Here is a 19,386-nt window from a genome sequence, read left to right on the forward strand (position 1 = left end):
TCTATGTGTAGTGCAAGGCATGGTATTTAGTATATCTATGTCAGAAGAACAGATTAACTCTGCCTGAATTGGTTTCAGGGAGTATGGGCACTTAAACTTGATGCTTAGTGCACAAAAACGTTCTTGTCTCAAGAAAATTTTACTGGGTTTAATATTAATGTTTTGGAGTTCTTTTGGGTGATAACATTTTGTTCCTATAGTAATTACTGAAACTCACTAAGAAGGCATCATAGATATACAATGCTTTACTGTAAATGTACAGCATTTTATCAATCTACTGAAGACCTGATACCAGCCCTGAAGAAGCTACAGTCTGAAGTCTGAAGTATAAGAGGACAAACAAAAGTATGCCAAGCCATTCAACAACAGTACAGGAAAAGGAGGATGTGAAAGGATTATTGGGAGAAGAGAAAACAAAGTACTCCTGGAAGAAATTGCAGGATTGGGGATTTAGTTAACAAGAGATTGAATAAGGTAGGAAAGAAAGATAATGCTCAAGTTACCAAACCAGGAATCAAAAGAGAAAGCCTTACAAAGTGATGTAAAGTTAAAATTCAACTAAAATAATTCTTCTTACCTTATGTGTCTAACCAGTTAATTATTAAACAGAAAGAATTAAAAAAACACTTTTCCACCCCTTCTTCTGTAATTTACATTTTATTTCACCTGTATAGACAAACTAGAGTTTTGCCTGTTTAGAATGAGTTACCTTCTAGTTCTGAGGCACCAGCACAATAATACTGCAATATTTAGAAAAGACCCGGACATAGGATTCTTAAATTAAAATGTAATTAAATTAAAAGTAAAATCAAAATTTAGTTTTCTTTTTTGGAAAGTAAATTCCTATTGATGTTAAGTTTCATAGGTGACAGTTGATATGTCTGAGTCAAAATGTTGTGCTCTATCTTGTTGTATGTCTGGGACTTAAACTAGTTACTAATGTCCCTATGAGTAGCTACTGTAGAACTGTTATGGACAGAAAGTGAAATAATACATTGACATTTATAATCTTAAATGACCAAAAAAATCAACACGTTTTCTAAAAAGAGTTCAAGCAGCAATGATAGGAAATACATTTTCAAACTAAGTGGAATTAAGTTAAATAACTATTTATCAGGGGGAAGCAGGAAAAGCTACACAAGTTTTTACTACCATATATGTCATACAGAATTATCTGAAACATGAATAAAACTACGTACAGAACAGACAGAAAATACCAACAGAAACTCACAAAATCTGTGCTGTGGAGAAAGGAGAAGTATTTCCTTGACTATAGTACAAACAAAGCAATAAGCTAACAAAGCAATGATAGTCTGAGATAGTCTTAAGTCTAAAAAAAGAATGATATAACCTTTTAAAAATACTACCATGATTATACTCTGATAATCTATTCTTTAATTCTGTAACGAGGAGGAGTGGGAAACGGTGACAGTTTAACATGTAGCCATTCCAATCAGCATGCCAGCACATTTAGAAAGACTAAGCAACTAACACATACCGTAACTTATCTGCTATAGAGTTCCTTCTTCACACAGGATTTGAAAGTGGTATACCTCTGTACAGTTTTGTATCCCTGTGGAGCAGAAGATGGAGAAGTGTGCAGATGCAGACAACATGTGAAGGCAGCCAAAGGTAAGCATAAGACAACAGTGGCATGAAAATAGAAAAGAATGGGAATTAAATGACAAATAGCTAGAAGTCAGTCATAATAGTTAGCTATGGCTAACATTCTTTTATCATTCAATCTTTATATTCCAAATTAATTTTAATTGAAAATAAAATTTATAAAAGGAGAGGGAAATGGTTTAGCATTACAGTTCTTAAAATAAAATATATGAAAATCATTATATTCAAACAAAAAATAAGGAATCATTTTCACACAGAAAATGTCTTATTATATGCTAATTGTACAAGGTTTAATAAAAAAAAAAAGCCTATGACAGTATGATGACTGACCACTGGGTGGCAGTTAAATACATCAGATCATCTCAAAAACTTTCAAATTAAACCCTCTTTCTAAATGTTATGGTTATCTTTTAATGTCAAAACCTATACTTGAAAAAGAAATATATATTCTGTATGTTAAACATATTAGTTTAACATACTTTTTTTTTAATTCAATTTTTTTACCTTTGTTAGTTTCTGAATATGCCATTTATGAAGGCAGGTGCTAGAAACTGAGTTTACCTAACATTTTAATTGTTATAGCAGTCTAATTTACAGTGCTTAAAATAAAAGTCAGACAAGGAGACAGTTTAAGATAATGGAAGAAAAAATGATTGTGTATACTTGTACATTTTTCATAAAGATTAGTAAATGGTCCTTTCTCCATCCCCATAGCATTCTGTCCTTTAAATGACAATCAAGTGGTTAATTCCTTAGATAGAGAAATACCTTCAGTTCTGGTGGTATCTCTTTAGAATTTCAGTTTCATTTAGGCTGTGTCCAGACTCCATGCCTCCGTCGACGGAGGCATGTAGATTAGCCAGATCGGAAGAGGGAAATGAAGCCGCGATTAAAATAATCGCGGCTTCATTTAAATTTAAATGGCTGCCCCGATCTGCCGATCAGCTGTTTGTCGGCAGATCGGGAGAGTCTGGACGCGATGCCCCGACAAAGAAGCCTTTCTTCATCGACACAGGTAAACCTGGTTTCACGAGGCTTACCTGTGTCGATGAAGAAAGGCTTCTTTGTCGGGGCATCGCGTCCAGACTCTCCCGATCTGCCGACAAACAGCTGATCGGCAGATCGGGGCAGCCATTTAAATTTAAATGAAGCCGCGATTATTTTAATCGCGGCTTCATTTCCCTCTTCCGATCTGGCTAATCTACATGCCTCCGTCGACGGAGGCATGGAGTCTGGACACAGCCTTAGCCTCTTTCTTTATGAAGTGAACTTGCTTTATTCAGGCTTAATAACAATACTTTATGCTAAAATACTATTAATTGTAATAACTAGAAGTTTCTTTCACACAAAACATCCTCAATGAAACAGAATTTTTTAAATAGCACTATTTCCTAATCATTGAGGTTGACCATCTAATCAAAATAATGGAATATTATATTTTCCTTTTAGGCAGTACTCAATGTGAAGAGGATGATTTTTTTACTCTTATTAATCATCATTACTATGTCAAAACAGTTACATGATATGTAAATTCAAAAGGTATAATTCTAGGGTCTTTCTAAAATGTAGCAAATTGAAGCTTACTTGGCCATTATGAGAAATTACAGTAAAAACTGCAGGGTTTTATAACTAACGTAACTGAAGGACATCATCTATAATTGCAAGAACTACTTGTTTACATTATACAAAAAATGCCATCTACAAAAGCCATACTCCAGACAGATGCTTGCTGTTACTAAGTTTCTATTAACCTTTCTTAATAGATATTTTTAGTTAATAACAAAGACCAATGTGACTTATGTGGGTATATGGTATTTCATATTAAAATATTAAGCTCTGCATCTTAACTTCATGAACTGAAATTTGATCTTCATAAAATTTGATCTTCATAAAATACTTCTCTGTCGGTATGAAATATTGTATCAGTAAAAGCAAGTCTTGTTTTATCCATAAAAATTAACAGAAATGCTAGTAACCACTAGAAAAGGGATCACAATATGGCAGAAAATGTCATACTGCCATTATATAAATCCATGTTATGCCCACATCTTGAATAATGTCTGCAGTTCTGATCACTTTGTCTCAAAAAGGTATATTGGAATTGGAAAAAATATAGAGAAGGGCAACTAAAATGATTATGGAACAACTTCCATATGAGGAGAGATTAAAAAGACTAGGACTATTCAATTTAGAAAAGAGATGATTAATGAGGAGATAATGATAGAGGTCTATAAAATCATGAATGGCCTGGAGTAAGTCAATATGGAAATGAGATTTACTCCTTTCACAGAATATAATAACTGGGGGGAGAGGAAGGGCGAGAGAAGGTAATAAAACCTAAAGAAATGAATAGGCAGCAGCTTTAAAATAAACACAAGGAAGTACATCTTCACACAATGCAGTCAAGCTGCCAATCTCACTGCCAGAAGATACGAAACACAGAAGTAAAGCTGATTCAAAAAAGAATTAGCTGGAGGATAGGCTCTTAACCAAGCTGGCCAGGGACCTAACCTCATGCTCTGGTGATGAAGGGTATGGATCATTCCATAATTTCCCTGTTCTGTTCATTCCCTTTGGAGCATCTAGTACTGGCCACTGTCAGAAGACAGGACATAGGGCTAGATGGACTATTAGGCCTCACTCACACCATGAGATAAGGTTGAATTTATGAAGCACCTGATTTTTTAAGCACCCGATTTTGTAAAGTTGAAGATGCATGTTCCTTCTGTGTGAACATATTCTATGTGGTGGCTATAGTCAACTTTGACAGTGATGCACTGTGGGTAGCTGTCCTCCAAATTCCTGCCATCCCTTTGCATTCTGAGTCAGACTCCCAGTACCTGATGGGACAATGGCAGTGCAGTGGGTGGTTCTGGGTACATGGCATCAGTGTCCCATAATGCACTTATCGCCTCCCTTCCTCCCCTCTTACTCTGTTTGAATGCAATGACAAACAATATTTTCGTGCTCTTTTTTCCCTGGTTATCTATGCAGATGCCATAGCAAGGCAAGCATGGACCCTGTTCAGCAGCAAAGTTCTATGTCAATCATAGAAAACATCTTGTGCTTTATGCTATAGTATTTCCAGAGCCTATCAGGACGTGCTAGAGCAAGGAAGAATGTGAGGCCATAAAGAGACACTTGTGTGAAGCACCCGAGTGGAGCACCTGGCAGATGCTGGCAGCAGTTTAGCCTCCTGCCACAGTGGAACACCGATTCTGGTGCCATGAGACAAGCACAGACTGGTGGGACTGTGTAGTTATGAAGCTATGGGATGATCAGCAGTGGCTGCAAAACTTTTGCATGTTCAAGACCACTTTCATGGAAATTTGTGAATTACCCTTGCCCTGAAGCTCAGCAGTAGCAGAATAAGACCCACCTTAACAGTTGAGAAGTGAGTGACAGTAGCCCTGTGGAAACTTGCAATGCTAGACATGTAGCAGTCAGTTGGGAATCAGTTCGGAGTGGGTTAATCTACAGTTGAGGCTACTGTGATCCAAACAGCCAAGGCAATCAATACCTTTCTGCTATGAAGGGTAGTGACTCTGGGAAACGTGCAGGACACAGTTGAGGGCTTTGCTGTGATGGGATTCCCTAATTGTGGTGGGGGAATCGATGGCACCCAATCATCTTACCAAAGAATACATAAACTACAAGTCGTACTTCAATGGTGTTGCAGGCACTGGTGGATCACAAGGGCTGTTTCACCAACATCAAGGTGAGATGATCAGGAAAGGTGCATGATGTGAGCACTTTTGAGAACTCTAGTCTCTTCAGAAAGCTGCAAGATGGAACTTTCTAACATCAGAGGCATTGAAATACCAATAGCAATTCTTGGAGACCCAGCCTATCCCTCGCTTATGAAGCCATACACAGTAAGGAGCAATTCAACTACAGGCTGAGCAAGTGCAGAATGGTGGTAGAATGTGCTTTTGGCTGTTTAAAGGGAAGGTTTCTCAGTTTATTGACTAGATTAGACCTCAGTAAAAGCAACATTCCTTATGCCTCAAGAAAGGAGGCATATCTTATCACAGATCTTGTGCAAAAGTTTTTTTGTGCAAAATGGATCCGTCTACAGTTTGTTTTTGCGCAAAAACCTCTTGCGCAAAAAGCCTCGGGCAGAGATTATGCAAATGAAGCATGAGAAGTTGCTAATGAGCACTTCATTAGCATACTCTTTGCCAGCAAAAGAGGAAGTATAGACCTAGCCTCTGGGACCCCATTAGATATGTCCTTCTACCTTGCTTGTGAGTCACTGATAACTACTCTCTAAGAATGGTTTTCTGATCAGTTATGCACCCACCTTATAGGAGCTCTATCTAGGTTGTTTTTCCCTAATTTGTTTGTAAGAAAGTTACGTGAGACTGTATCAAAAACCTTACTAAAGAAGAAGATATGCCACGTCTATGACTTCTCCAGTATCCAAAAGGCTTGTTACCCTGTCAAAGAAAGCTATTAAGGTTGATTTGACATGATTTGTTTTTTAAAAATCCATATTGTTACTTATCACATTATTATTTTCTAGAAGTCTGCAAACTGATTGCTTAATTATTTGCTCCATTGTCTTTTTGGGTACTGAATTTAAGATGACTGGTCTGTAATTCCCCAGGTTTTCACTGGCATTCATTTACATAGATGTTCAATTGCTACTTAACTTTTTGGTGAACACTGAAACATAAAAGTAATTTAGCACTTCTGCCAGTTCCACATTTTCTGTTATTGTCCCACTTCTTCATTGAATAACAAACCTACCCTATCCTTGGACTTTCTCTTACTTCTAATGTATTTGTAGAATGTTCTCTTGTTACCTTTTATGTCTCTAGCTAAACTACACTAATTTTGTGTCTTGTGTCATCACTTGCTTGCGTTGCTTGTTTATATTTATCCGTTGTAATCTGACTTAGTTTCCACTTTGTGTAGGACTCCTTTTTGAGATTCAGATAACTGAATATTTTCTGGTTATGCACACTACAAATGTGACTATAATCATGGCTTGAGAGTGAAGCTCTACTTGCTTTTGCAACAATAAATACTATATAATTCTGCAAAGTTAATTAATTGGAAAGAAATTATCCTGGCTACTGAGGCAAGATCTGCAACCTTCTGTAGCTTGAAAGATCTTATAGATACTTCATGTCACTTTGGGGCACTTAAGAAGCAGTAAGGCATTACATGCTATACCCTTTTCCCTTTTATTCTACAACTGAGTAATGTTCATTTGTGTTTTATTAGACTTCATTAAAAAAAAGGAAGAGAGTTTTGCAAAAGGATTATAACAGATACCATTACTTCCCCATAATGGATGTTGGCGTATTTTTGCATTACGTCTGAAAACTTTCTAAAAACTGATACTTTCAGAAATAAACTTCATGATTTGAGTGACTTGGAATTCTACTCTCCCAGGGAAATAATATATTTTAATGAATCACATGAAAAGGCAATGGGTAGTTAGGCCTGTTGTAAGTAAATAAGCAAGCAACTAACTAACTAACTAACTAGCTAACTAGCTAACTAGCTAACTAAATATTATGAGTATAACTTGTTCCTGTAGTATGGGACCAATTTTTGATAGTCTTATACATGGTGAGTAGCACTTGATTCTTAGAGTAGGTCCACTGAAATCAATGGAATTGCTCATGAAGCAAGATACCACTCTGAGTAAGAATGTCACAATCTAGCCTAGTGTGTAGAGTACACGCCTTATTTTGTGAACCAAGAGCTTTTTGAGTTGTTTGCAAGGATAGAGTGGTACATGCAAAGCAAAGTAGTAGTGACTGAAGAAGAAGACTTTTAAAGCTTGTATCTGACTTCTATTCTTCTTTTTAAATAATGTTAAAAAGAAGCATACATACACTCTATATTCACAAGAATTAGTAACTAGGCTATGCACTGTTTAAGATAACATATACTAGATCTGCAACTTGTTAATATAGTTAATCATGAGGTTACACATATTCTAATGGTTACAAAACAACTATACTTCCACACTATCAAGAAAAAATTATGATTTGAACACCCACAGGAAATATATTTGTGTCACCTCTTCTGGAGTGCAATTAACATGTGTAGTTCACAGGGTCAAAATACAACAAAAAAAGTCAAGTCACCTACTAGTTTCAAATCACCTTCTATACAATGCCTACAATTAGTTATGTAGATATATGTTCTACTTTAAAAGTGAGTAATACAGTGGCTAAAATAATATTATGAAAAACAAATCCAAATTTCAATTTAATAAGTACTGTACTCTCTTTATATGATGAACTTAAAGTTCGTACCTAAATGGTTATATTTTCAGTTTGAAAAGAGCATATTACATTTTAAAACTAAATTTAAATGAACAATGTGTGATACTGCTATACAAAAACAATAAAAAGAAACAACTTCATATGGTCATTCTAAAATGATGCATCATTTTTTCTAACTGTTCTATTTAAAAATAAAATCTAAAATTTCTAAATTGCAAATCAACACAAAGGCTATAAAAATAGCTATGCAATCACTTACAACTACTATCCAATAATGTTCTGGGTTAGGTCCCAAATGTCCACATTTATTTAAAAATTCTCCCTTAAATTTTGACTCCCCAAATTTCCTCCCTTTGCTGGCAGACTGGGAAGAATGTAGAGTAATGAGGTTTACAGATCTGCCCCACAGCAAAGCTATGGAGTCAGTTTACAGGCTTATTTTCTCCAACAGCTTTTAGCAAGTTATTTGCTATTCCTTACCCATCTTCCTGTGTTGTAATGTTGACTTAAATCTGCTAGACACACAGTTAAATTATCAAACAGCAGCTTTGGGTTAAAATAACCTTGTTTATATAAACAAACAAAGCCCAAGCCCCACAGCTGTTGCAGCAAAGATTCTAAACCACTGATGCTTAACACAGAAATGTAATTTGGTCTATGGTCAGACCTGCAGCTAATCATGTTTAGTAGGATTTCACTCATTGTGAATTTCACTAATTAAAACTTTGATCAGTTGTACCTGTTGTAGATCCCCACTATCAGTAACTGCTATTTGTATAATGCATTTAAAGTTTTAGTATTTGTCCTTTATTTACACAGATATTTACACAAGCAGGCCTGGCCAAAGAGTTTGCAGGGCCCAAGGTGGTTTGTTGTGGCTGGCTGCACTGCGTAGCCGGACAGCTCTCAGCCAAGACAGAGAGCGAGCAGCCAGGCAGGTACCGGGCAGTGCAGTGCCCTGAAGGCGCAGAACCCAAGGCAACCACCTTGCTCGCCTTGCCCTAAGGCTGGGCTTGTACCCAAGACAAGTGGTGGAAAGCACCTTCTTCCTTTCTCCCCAGCCAATGGCCGAGGAACAAACACAGTACTGTTAAAACCTCCAACCCCAAACCATTCCTCACCAGCCAGCAGAAATGGAAGTGTGTACAAGGGATGTAAGCAACTACAGGCAGTCCCCGGGTTACGTACAAGATAGGGACTGTAGGTTTGTTCTTAAGTTGAATCTGTATGTAAGTCGGAACTGGCATTCAGATTCAGCCGCTGAATCTGGACACCAGTTCTGACTTACATACAGATTCAACTTGAGAACCCCAGGCGTCCCCAAGTCAGCTGCTGCTGAAACTGATCAGCAGCTGATTCCAGGAAGCCCGGGGCAGAGCAACTCTGCCTCGGGCTTCCTGTAGTCAGCCGCTGGTCAGTTTCAGCAGCGGCTAACTTGGGGACTCCTGGGGCAGAGCAGCTCGGGTGCTGCTGCGTTGGTCCAGTAGCGCGGCCGCTCCTCGGCGCTACTGGACCAACCCAGCAGCACCCCAGCTGCTCTGGCCCAGGCGTCCTGATTCAGCCACTGCTGAAACTGATCAGCAGTGGCTGAATCAGGACTCCTGGGGCAGAGTAGCTGGGGTGCTGCCGGGTTGATCCAGTAGCGCCAAGGAGCGGTGCTGTGGGACCAACCGGCAGCGCCCCACCTGCTCTACCACAGGCCCCGGGGTTTGCTCCACATCTCCCTGGTCTGCTGAGGGGGGCACTAGCTGCGTCCCCCCCAGCAGACCAGAGAGACGCGGAGCAAAGCCGCAGAGGACCCGGGCCGGACCCGCTGAGCTTCCAGATCAGCTGGAAGCGCCGCGGTCCGGCCCGGGTCCTGCGCTGCTTTGCTCAGCGTCTCCCTGGTCTACAGACCAGGGAGACGCTGAACAAAGCGGCGGAGAACCCGGGGCCGGACCCGCGGCCGCTTCCAGATCAGCTGGAAGCGCCGGGTCCTCCGCGGCTTTGCTCAGCGTCTTCCTGCTCTGCAGACCAGGGAAACGCTGAGCAAAGCGGCGCAGGACCCGGGGCCGGACCCGCGGTGCTTCCAGATCAGCTGGAAGCGCCAGGGGTCCGGCCCCGGGTCCTGCGCCGCTTTGCTCCCCGTCTCTCTGATCTGCTGGCTCCCGCAGCAGACCAGGAAGACGGGGAGCAGCTTTTCTCACCCCGGAGGAGGCGGGTGGCGGGACCAGGCGGGACAGGCAGTAACTCGGGGACTGCCTGTACTTGAGTAGACAATTACCTGATAAGCTTAGGCTTATCGAATAGTCGAGTCACTACTTGACTACTCGCTCCCCCTCCCACCTCTGTATCAGAGGCAGTGGGGGAAAGAGGGGAAACAGAAGCCAGTGCTGGAGGGAGCTGACTTAAAAGCTGGCTCCCCCCCCCCAGTACCATCTCCATGGTGTGCAGGGGGGGGCCAAGAGAGGCAGAGTTGCCGTGGGGGACCCTGCTCAAGCTGACACTCAGCAGTCCTGGCTCGCGTCGGGTGTTGGACCCGCCCCAACTGTTGATTCTCCCAGAATAACAAACTTGTACAAATCAGGAAGAGATTACTCTTCCAGACTGTTTCCGAAGTCTTTCAAAATATATTCATGCAGTTATTAGTTCACAGGCTACTTTCACTACTTTGGTAATTAAAAATAAACATAACATCAATATTCTTACCCTGAACCCTCGATTCAATCTGTCCTTCATAATACCAATAAATTCTTTATAACTCAGCTGGTCATCTCTGTCAACATCAAAGATCTTGAAGACTGTGTTTACCAAATGTGCTGAAAGCTTCAGGCCGGTAGCTACATATACAGCACGCTTGAATTCATCTATGTAAATAGTACATCAAAAGAAAAAGTAAAAACACCAAGTCATATTTTTAATTTCTGGACTTATCATAAAAGCTTACATGTTGTGATAAATCTTCTTCAGCATAAACTTTCCAAGTGAACTGTATGTAATGAAATGCAAAAATATATTGCTAAGTTATGTTGTACATTTAAGCAATCAAAAATAAGGATCTGTGCAAATTACAGTTGAGTTTCTCAGTTCTGCATACTTTTACTTATATGATTACTAATGATTTTATATAGGAAAAAATATAGCATTAGATTCTGTACTGGTGAAACTGGAGAAAATTTATTGAAATCAGCACCAGCAGAGAATTAATTTACTATATTATAAATATGCACAGACATATTGTGTGAAAGCACATACTGTAATTAGAAAGTGTATCATAACCTATATCCGATGCATTATATTAGTCTTTATTATAAATAATGGACTTTAGATTTAGGTAGCTCTTCCCCTCCAACCTCTTTCCTTAAACCACCAAAACCCATGGCTACATATCTTAGGTGGTATATTTACTAAGTTTGGAGATGAAAGACTGTGCATGTTCAGAAGCAGATACTTCAGAGTATGTTTAAAAGCATTTTTTCAGTTGCTTATAACTTTGTGATCCAATCAATTGTTTAGGCTTATGAAACATGCATCCCTCAGTAAGGGCTTTTTACAACTCATAACCCACACACCCCTACCTTTTGGGCACTATACCTGCTTGGATTTCAGCAAGGCATCTGCTACAGTTCTACATAAAAAATAACTGAACTGGAGAAGATGGGAATTAATATGAAAACTGAAAAGTGGATAAGAAATTGACTTAAGGGGAGACTCCACCCGGACATGCCAAAAGGCAAACTGTCAGGCTAGAAGCAGTGAAATATGTTAATGGAACGCTATGCTGCACCTGGCAAGATATTTCCAGTAAAGACTGGGAAGTGTTACATTATACAAAGCACTAATGAGTTCTCTGGAACACTGTGTGCATTCCGGTCTCTCATGTCTTAAGAAAGGTTAATTCAAATTGGAACATATGCAAAGAAGGGCTAGTAGGATGATCAGAGCAATGGAAAACTTACTTTATGAGAGGAGTTATAAGGAGTTTGGCTTATTTAGCCTAATCAAACGAAGGCTGAGGGGAGGTATGGTTGATCTCTATAAATACATCAGAAGGATAAATCCTAGAGAGGGAGAAGTGCCAGTGCTGACAAGAAAAAATGGATATAAACTGGCTGTCAACAAGTTGAGGCTTGAAATTAGATGAAGGTTTGTAACCACCAGAGGAGTGAAGTTCTGGAACCATCTTCCAAGGGAAGCAGTGGGGACAAAAAACCTAACTGGCTTCAAGACTGAGCTTGAAAAGTTTATGGAGGCAATAGTATAATGAGACTGCCTACAATGGCATGTGGCCCATGTGTAACTGCTAGTAGCAAATATCCCCAATTGTCAGAGGTGGGGCAATAGATAGGGAGGGCTTTGCTTCAGATAATTCTTTCCCAGGTCTCTGTCTTGCCAATATGCTCAGAGTCCAACTGCTTACCATATTTGAGGTCAGGAAGGATTTCCCCCCTCCCACCACCAGATCAGATTGGCAGGGATTTTCTGCCTTTCTCTGTAGCATGCGACATAGGTCATTTGCCCATTTAAAGTAGAATAAATGATGGAGTCTATAACTGAAAGTCTTTAAATAATGATTTGAGGATTTCAGTAACTCAGCCAAAGATTATGGATCCATTACAAGAAGTGGGTTCGTGAGGTTACATGTCCTACAATGTACAGCAGGTCAGAATAGATGGTCACAATAGTCTTTTCAGGCTTTAAAGTCTGTAAGTGCATGAGTTATCTGTATGATATCTTCTAAAATTACAACAGCAAAATAAGAAAATAATTAGTATTAATCAAATTTAGTCCCCGGGTTACATGGATCCGACTTACATCAGATCCCTACTTACAAACGGGGTGAGGCAACCCCGCACTAGCTGCTTCCCCCCAGCAGACCAGGGAGACGCGAAGCTAGCGCCCCCCCCAGCAGACCAGGGAGATGCAGAGCGGCTTTTCTCAGCAGACACCTCAGCTTGAGAATAAAGGACTGAGGGAAGTGAGGTGTGGGAGAATAAAACTGAGCTCTGGAGAAATGCTTGGCTAGAGTTTCCCCTACAATATGTACCAGTTCCGACTTACATACAAATTCAGCTTAAGAACAAAACTACAGTCCCTATCTTGTACGTAACCCGGGGACTGCCTGTATATATATTTTTAATTTTTAAAGGAAAAAGAATAATGTTAACTGTTTAAATAACAATGTTAAATGAAATGTTGAAAATGACAGCACTAACTTCTGATAAATAGCAGAAGTATTTTTATTTTCAAATATCAAATAAAACTCAGTTATATAGTTACATCCTATTTTTCCAGAGATATCTAGTTACAATGAAAAATTGCTAGGATAAGTGCAGCACTGCAAAGTTACAGAAAAGATCTGTTTTCATCACTAACAAAAATAATAATTCTCACCTTGTCCTATAGAACGATTTGCAAAATTATACATTTGCATTGCAATTGCAAAATCTTCTAGGTTGTTCAAAAACTGGAAAAATGATCTGAACTCATCAAATGTGATACCCTATTGAATAAAAGAACCATATCTGAATTAGTACTGTTAGAATAATCAGTAGAAATGACAAATGAATTGTCAAATACCCATTAGAAGGTTGCATATAGCTATTTCATTTAGCGGTATATCTGACATCCACTAACATAAATGGGAATCTTGCAACTGACATGAATGAGAGCAGGACTTGTGCTGGCACTGGTTCTTACAGATTATACCACTTCTGTATGTCTCTTTCAGCTACAGGAAATTAATTTTAATTAATTTCAAAAAAATTAACTTACAATTAGATTGTGTCACTGATCAACATAATCATTAAACTATGAAAATTATGATGAAATGACCACATGTACATAAATGCTATAATATCTTTACAGTTCAATATACATCACAAATATAGATATATAAATAATACACAGTATTACTGTAGCAATGTTGGATATTAACCCAGGTTATAAGCGATACAGGGTGAGAGGAAATATATTGGACCAACATTTGCTAGTTATAGAGAGAGAAAAGCTTTTGAACTTACACAGCTCTTCTTCAGGTCCATAAATAAATAGTTATAGATAAGCTGAATGAGTTCATAAGTATGTGTTGTGAAACTGAGTGAAGTTCTTTCCTGTGAATTTTGACATTCACATTTGTAGATACTTGAGCTTTCTTCAGCTGATGCTGACAAGCTTATATTGGAGGAGCGACGAGGAGTCCTGTGGCACCTTATAGACTAACTGAAGTATAGGAGCATAAGCTTTCGTGGGCAAAGACCCACTTCGTCAGATGCATGTAGTGGAAATTTCCAGAGGCAGGAATAAATATGCAGGCCAGGATCAGGCTGGAGATTACCAGGTGGATCCAATCACCAGCAACTACACACCGCACCATAATAACTAGAACTCAGGAACCAATCCTTGCAACAAACCTCGGAGCCAACTCTGCCCACATATATATACACCAGCAACACCATCACAGGACCTATCCAGATCAGCCATACTGTCACTGGTGCATTCTCCTGCACATCCACCAACGTAATATATGCCATCATGTGCCAACAATGCCCCACTGCTATATACATCCCAAGGCCTGTGAGAGTGAGGGATCGTTTTCCAGGATAGGTTGGTAGATTGTCAATGGTGCGCTGGAGGGGTTTAAGCTGGGGGGCTGTAGGTAATGACTAGTGGTGTTCGGTTATTTTTTGTTTGGTTTTAAATAAAAGCAAAGACTACTGTATTCATCAAGTCAAACAATGAATTAAAATATCATTGAAGTTTGCACAGCATGCTTCAGAGTTACTAGCAGCTAGAATTAATTACAAATATGTACAACTATGATAGACTTGGTCTTCTCTGCAACTAAAAATACCCCTGAGTAAATGGAAAACATTTGAATTTTATGCTGATTTAGACATTCTGTAATTATTCTAGCTAAAATTGTGGAACACGGAACTGATTTGCTATAGCCATCACAAACTGGTGGATGTGAACAGGTGTAAGGCTGTCGTGACCCATTTGCCTGTCTCATATTGTTAAATGGAAGGGAGGCCTGTCAAAATGGGGATCTTCTGGTATGAAAAACATTGAGTACCAGTGGTCTACACACTATACATTTTGAAACTTCAACCTTCTGAGTTGCCATGAAAACTGTTGCTTTGTATGAACTGATATTCAGGATAAAGTATTTTTGTGATTTGATCGAAGAAAGCCCTCACCAGCATCCCAGCATATTCTTCACAACCTTGCATGTAGAGGGGTTTTGTTTGGCCAGTGGGAATAAGAGGAGTTGTGGTCTTTTAAAGGTTTAACCCAAAGAGGGGAGGAAGAGAAGATAGGAGTGGGGAGGTATCACTTGAATACCTGGGTGTGTCTAGACTACATGGCTCCGTCGACGGAGTCACGTAAAGTAGTTTACTTGACATAGCCAATAAAGCGGGGATTTAAATAATCCCCGCTTCATTAAAATAAAAATGGCTGCTGCGCCATGCCAACAATCAGCTGACGTGGTGCGGTCGACAAGGGAAGCCTTTGTTGACCGCTCCGGTATGCCTCGTGAAATGCCTTGTTGACCGTGCCGCATCTAGACTGCCGCGCTGTGCCGGATCAGCTGATTGTCGGCACAGTGCGGCAGCCATGTTTATTTTAATGAAGCGGGGATTATTTAAATCCCCGCTTCATTGACTATATGTTGAGTAAACTACTTTACATGGCTCTGTCGATGGAGCCATGTAGTCTAGACACACCCCCTAGGTATCACCTGGATGAAAGGGACCAGGTGAGCCTCGGGACCATGCACTCTTGAGGGAGGGATGGTATTTATATTTAGTTAATATAGTATACTTTTTTCTCTGTAGGCAAAGCCCTCATTTATATCATAGCAGTAGTATCCACAATCACATCTTCGGGATCAGAATAGGACCAGGTATTATGGTCTGCTGTAGACATTGCTCTAATCACCTGGAACTAGAAAGGAATTTCCCCCCTCATTGACAGATCAGCCTAGATAAGTTGGATTTTCTAATCTTTCCCACAGCAGGTCAAGGACCTCGTAGGGTAGGTAAGGAAGTATGGTTTGAGTGTCACAACTTGACATGTGATAGGCGCCCAGTGTAGGGGTCTGGTTCTCTGATAACTCTGCAAATCCAGTTTAAGGGAAGGCATCACACATGGAAGCTGAGGAAGGGGTTCTTATATATCTGGTACAGCTGGAAGAAAATCCCTTTCTCCAGTCTCTTAATCCTTAAATAAGATGAAGATCCCAGCAATGGGAACAGGCTGGAAACAGAGAGGGCTGACTACAGACTTCATCAAATATAAGTTGAAATGATTAAGGAAGGAATGATGACGTGCACTGAGTTATTACTGGATAGTTCCCAGATGAGTTACAGTTGCAGCATACTTAAACAGCATCCCTCACATGTTGTCATTCTCCCTGTGTGGTCAGGATCATGTGACGTGCACATACTCCACAATTTTTGCATTAATGCCAATAAAAATAAATAGCATGTTCTCTGCACAGAACAACTTTTACTGAAATCAACTGCAGTTTCAGGTGTTCAGTATCTCTCAAGAGCAGACCCACAACAATTGCTACAACAGGTCATCTTAAAGCTAGAAGAGGGGAAGGAGAGAGACAAAAAGGCAACATTAAAATAAACTAAATAAGGGAGGAGTACTGTATATACAGATTTGATTATTTTTTTCCATTCCTAGGATAACTTATTTGTAAAAACTGAATATCTGTAGAACAACAAAAATATAATTCTGCAAATATTTTGACATGTGAAATGATCTAAATGGATTTCCCAGATTCCTATTTCATTTCCACGTAAAAGTGAAGGTAAACTTTCATTTATTGGGCAGATTATACTTTTAGCACAACAAAGTGGATTACGACTTGAATGTGGTAGTAAAAAAAAAAAAAAGATTAACTTCCATTAAGTGATGATATTTCTATTGTAATTCAAACTGCCCAGCAAACGAATCAATATTTGTTACCTCGTTAGCAAATGAAGGACATCTTCTGAGCAGGGAACATGCCAGCCAAATGCATCAACATAAGTGTAGTCAGCCAAAATGACATCACATTGTTTTATAGGCTTCTGCATGTAGAGAGTCACAACAAGACTAACTGTGCCAATTGTGAATATAGCAGCATAACAATCTGGAGCCATTTTTTTGAAAATGGAATTCTTAGTTTTGCTTTTCTTTTAGATAAATATATAACAACATTATAATATTAAATAAGATGTCAGTCATAAAGGTTAACATTTTAAAAACATTTCCAAGTCACCTAGTGATTTGGAAGTCTAAGTCTCATTTTTAAAATCTGCAGAATATTCGAAGGAGTTACAGTACTTCATCCACAGTCATAAATGCATATTTTCAAAATCAACAGTATGTAACTGTAGAAAACTTAGACATAGCACAACATAGTGCATTTAGAATGATGAGAATTATAAGAAAAGGCAGGGTAATGTGCGTAAGTTCTCATTTGGATGACAGCTTATTAGCTACCAACAACAACAACAACAACAACAACAACAAACCGTATAGGGGACACATGGCGGATAGTTTCCCAGGCTGATGGTTCTGTTACAGAGAACAGCCAAGAAAAGAAATTGACCTTCAGAGAGTATTTCTTGTGTATAAATCAATGTATATACAGATATTTTCTTTTAAACTAAACTGTCACTTCAGTTATATACATGTCTTTACCCATGTTTGTGTGCCACTAATTTTTGCTACCAATGTGCTATGCATGTTTGTTAACTATTAAAAATAAAAAAGAATTTTAACAACAAACTTCTGATTTCCCAAACAAACCTTCATCCATATACATAAGGGTTGATTTTCAACAACAAAGTACATCTGACTGCCACACAGCAAAAAACACCACACTATACTGAAGCAAAATTCATTTCTACGGCATTGCAGAGGCTTTCAGAGAGTGAAAGCATTGTGCACTTTTTTAGCTCATATGTACAACGGGGTCCACAGAGGACAACTTTGTACCCTTAGTAAGAGGAAGTGAGTAGCTACTTTGCCCTAAAAGCAGACCAAAGAACAAACTCTTTCTTATAAAGTAACAATTTCTCCTCTGTTCCCCATGGATCTGAGGAGTTACTGAATTTCTTCACTCCTTTTTATGAGCCAGATTGTTCCTCCTGAGCCATGTACAAAGTCAAATTCTGTGGCTAGCAAGTGGGTGAGTTTGCAGAGCAAGACTCCTCATGCTTTCCACCCCATGAGAATAAGAATGAGAGTGGAAAGAATAATAGGTGAGTAACTTTACTCTTTTGTACAGCTTTGTACAGTTGAGAGTTGTGACAATCTCACCAAGAGCAATTGCTGTGGGTCATACAATTAAACTATTCATTTTTGTATGCTTAAATAAGGCACCTCTTATAAAAATAATATTCAGTGTTCTTTTATCTTAATTTTTTTAAATCTCATAGCTGTTTTATAATATTTTAATGGATTGGGGTTTTTCCTAATTGTTTAAGCTAATTGTCAAAGCATACTTACTGCTTTTAGTCTCACAAGCGGAACTGTCAATACTATCAAAATGTGTAGCCATTTTAAACAAAGCCAGAGTGTTTGCAAAGACATTATTACCCTGATCCATCTATAAACACAAATAGAAGAAATATATCCAAAACATCCCATACCCTAAGAGGTACTTGTAACACAAGCTCTATTTGTTTGCACTGATGCATTCAGCTACCACTAGATTTTTCTATTGCTCAGATACACTACCAACAACACATATGCTAAATAATGAAGGATTAACTACCTAATGTTCTTTATTTTTCTCAGTTCACAAATTCTTTGAAAATATCTCTTCAGCCACTGATAAGAAACACTCACTCATCAAGGCTATCTACAAATGACCCACTATTAAGACAATTATAGAATTAGGTAAAGAGTGTCAACATTGTTTCTGAAAAGATGATACTAAGGTGGTAGGTAGCAAAAAGAAAAAGGCAGAAAAATGTGATTTTCTCATTAACAGTGAAAAGTCTCATTATTAGGTAATTTCATTTCCTTACAGCACTTAAGCACATTGCTGTTGAAATTGAAAGTTTATATAGTATTAAGGTACTAGTTTTAAACACCTCAAAATAATTATTAGCTAATTCCCCTGACACAGTTCCTTGTTATTTAATTATATGCATTTTAAAAATACTGTGTCATTCACTGTGGATCTTGTTAAATTGAAGATGCAAAGTAGATGATCAAAGATACTTAAGGTGAAATCCTGATGCTACCAATGGCAGAACTCCCATTGATTTCAATGGCACTGAATTCATCCTTAGGATTTGGGGGTTTTATCTGCAGCACATCACTGTAGTATCTGAGCACTTACCTTTTCTTCAGGGATCCTGCAACGTACATTTTCTAGGTAACTTGATGTATTTTCCACATTTGTATATCTCAAAAGAATATGAGCAAAGTCTTCCTCACTGATGGTATTCATCCCATTAGAATAGGAAAGGAATTCTATTTCTAGAACTTCAGTTTGTAGGTTATCCATAAATCTAAAGAA

At 38.7% G+C, this 19,386-nt stretch overlaps 1 protein-coding gene and 1 long non-coding RNA gene across 14 annotated transcripts in view; one reads left to right on the forward strand and one right to left on the reverse strand.

The window, feature by feature from the left end:
- Positions 1-19,386, forward strand: part of LOC142829646 (uncharacterized) — a 58,723-nt gene that overhangs the window by 10,442 nt on the left and 28,895 nt on the right. The window contains exons 1-2 of one of the 2 annotated variants that reach the window (XR_012904287.1): positions 25-474; positions 1,536-1,632. This is a non-coding gene — a long non-coding RNA (uncharacterized LOC142829646). Of the gene's footprint in view, positions 1-24; positions 475-1,535; positions 1,633-19,386 lie in introns of those variants that run through there. The other variant, XR_012904288.1, reaches the window with a different exon arrangement.
- MICU3 (mitochondrial calcium uptake family member 3) overlaps positions 1-19,386 on the reverse strand; it is a 111,695-nt gene that overhangs the window by 6,501 nt on the left and 85,808 nt on the right. For 6 of the 12 annotated variants that reach the window (XM_075930350.1, XM_075930352.1, XM_075930351.1 and 3 more), the window contains 3 exons: positions 19,207-19,378; positions 13,248-13,356; positions 10,563-10,720 (listed from right to left, as the gene is read on the reverse strand). In XM_075930350.1, coding sequence (XP_075786465.1) covers positions 10,563-10,720; positions 13,248-13,356; positions 19,207-19,378 — 439 coding nt within the window. Of the gene's footprint in view, positions 1-1,498; positions 1,574-10,562; positions 10,721-13,247; positions 13,357-16,835; positions 16,940-19,206; positions 19,379-19,386 lie in introns of those variants that run through there. The other 6 variants (XM_075930353.1, XM_075930356.1, XM_075930355.1 and 3 more) reach the window with 2 other exon arrangements.

The sequence above is a fragment of the Pelodiscus sinensis genome, chromosome 5 (genome assembly GCF_049634645.1).
Source record: "Pelodiscus sinensis isolate JC-2024 chromosome 5, ASM4963464v1, whole genome shotgun sequence".
NCBI lineage: Eukaryota > Metazoa > Chordata > Testudines > Trionychidae > Pelodiscus > Pelodiscus sinensis.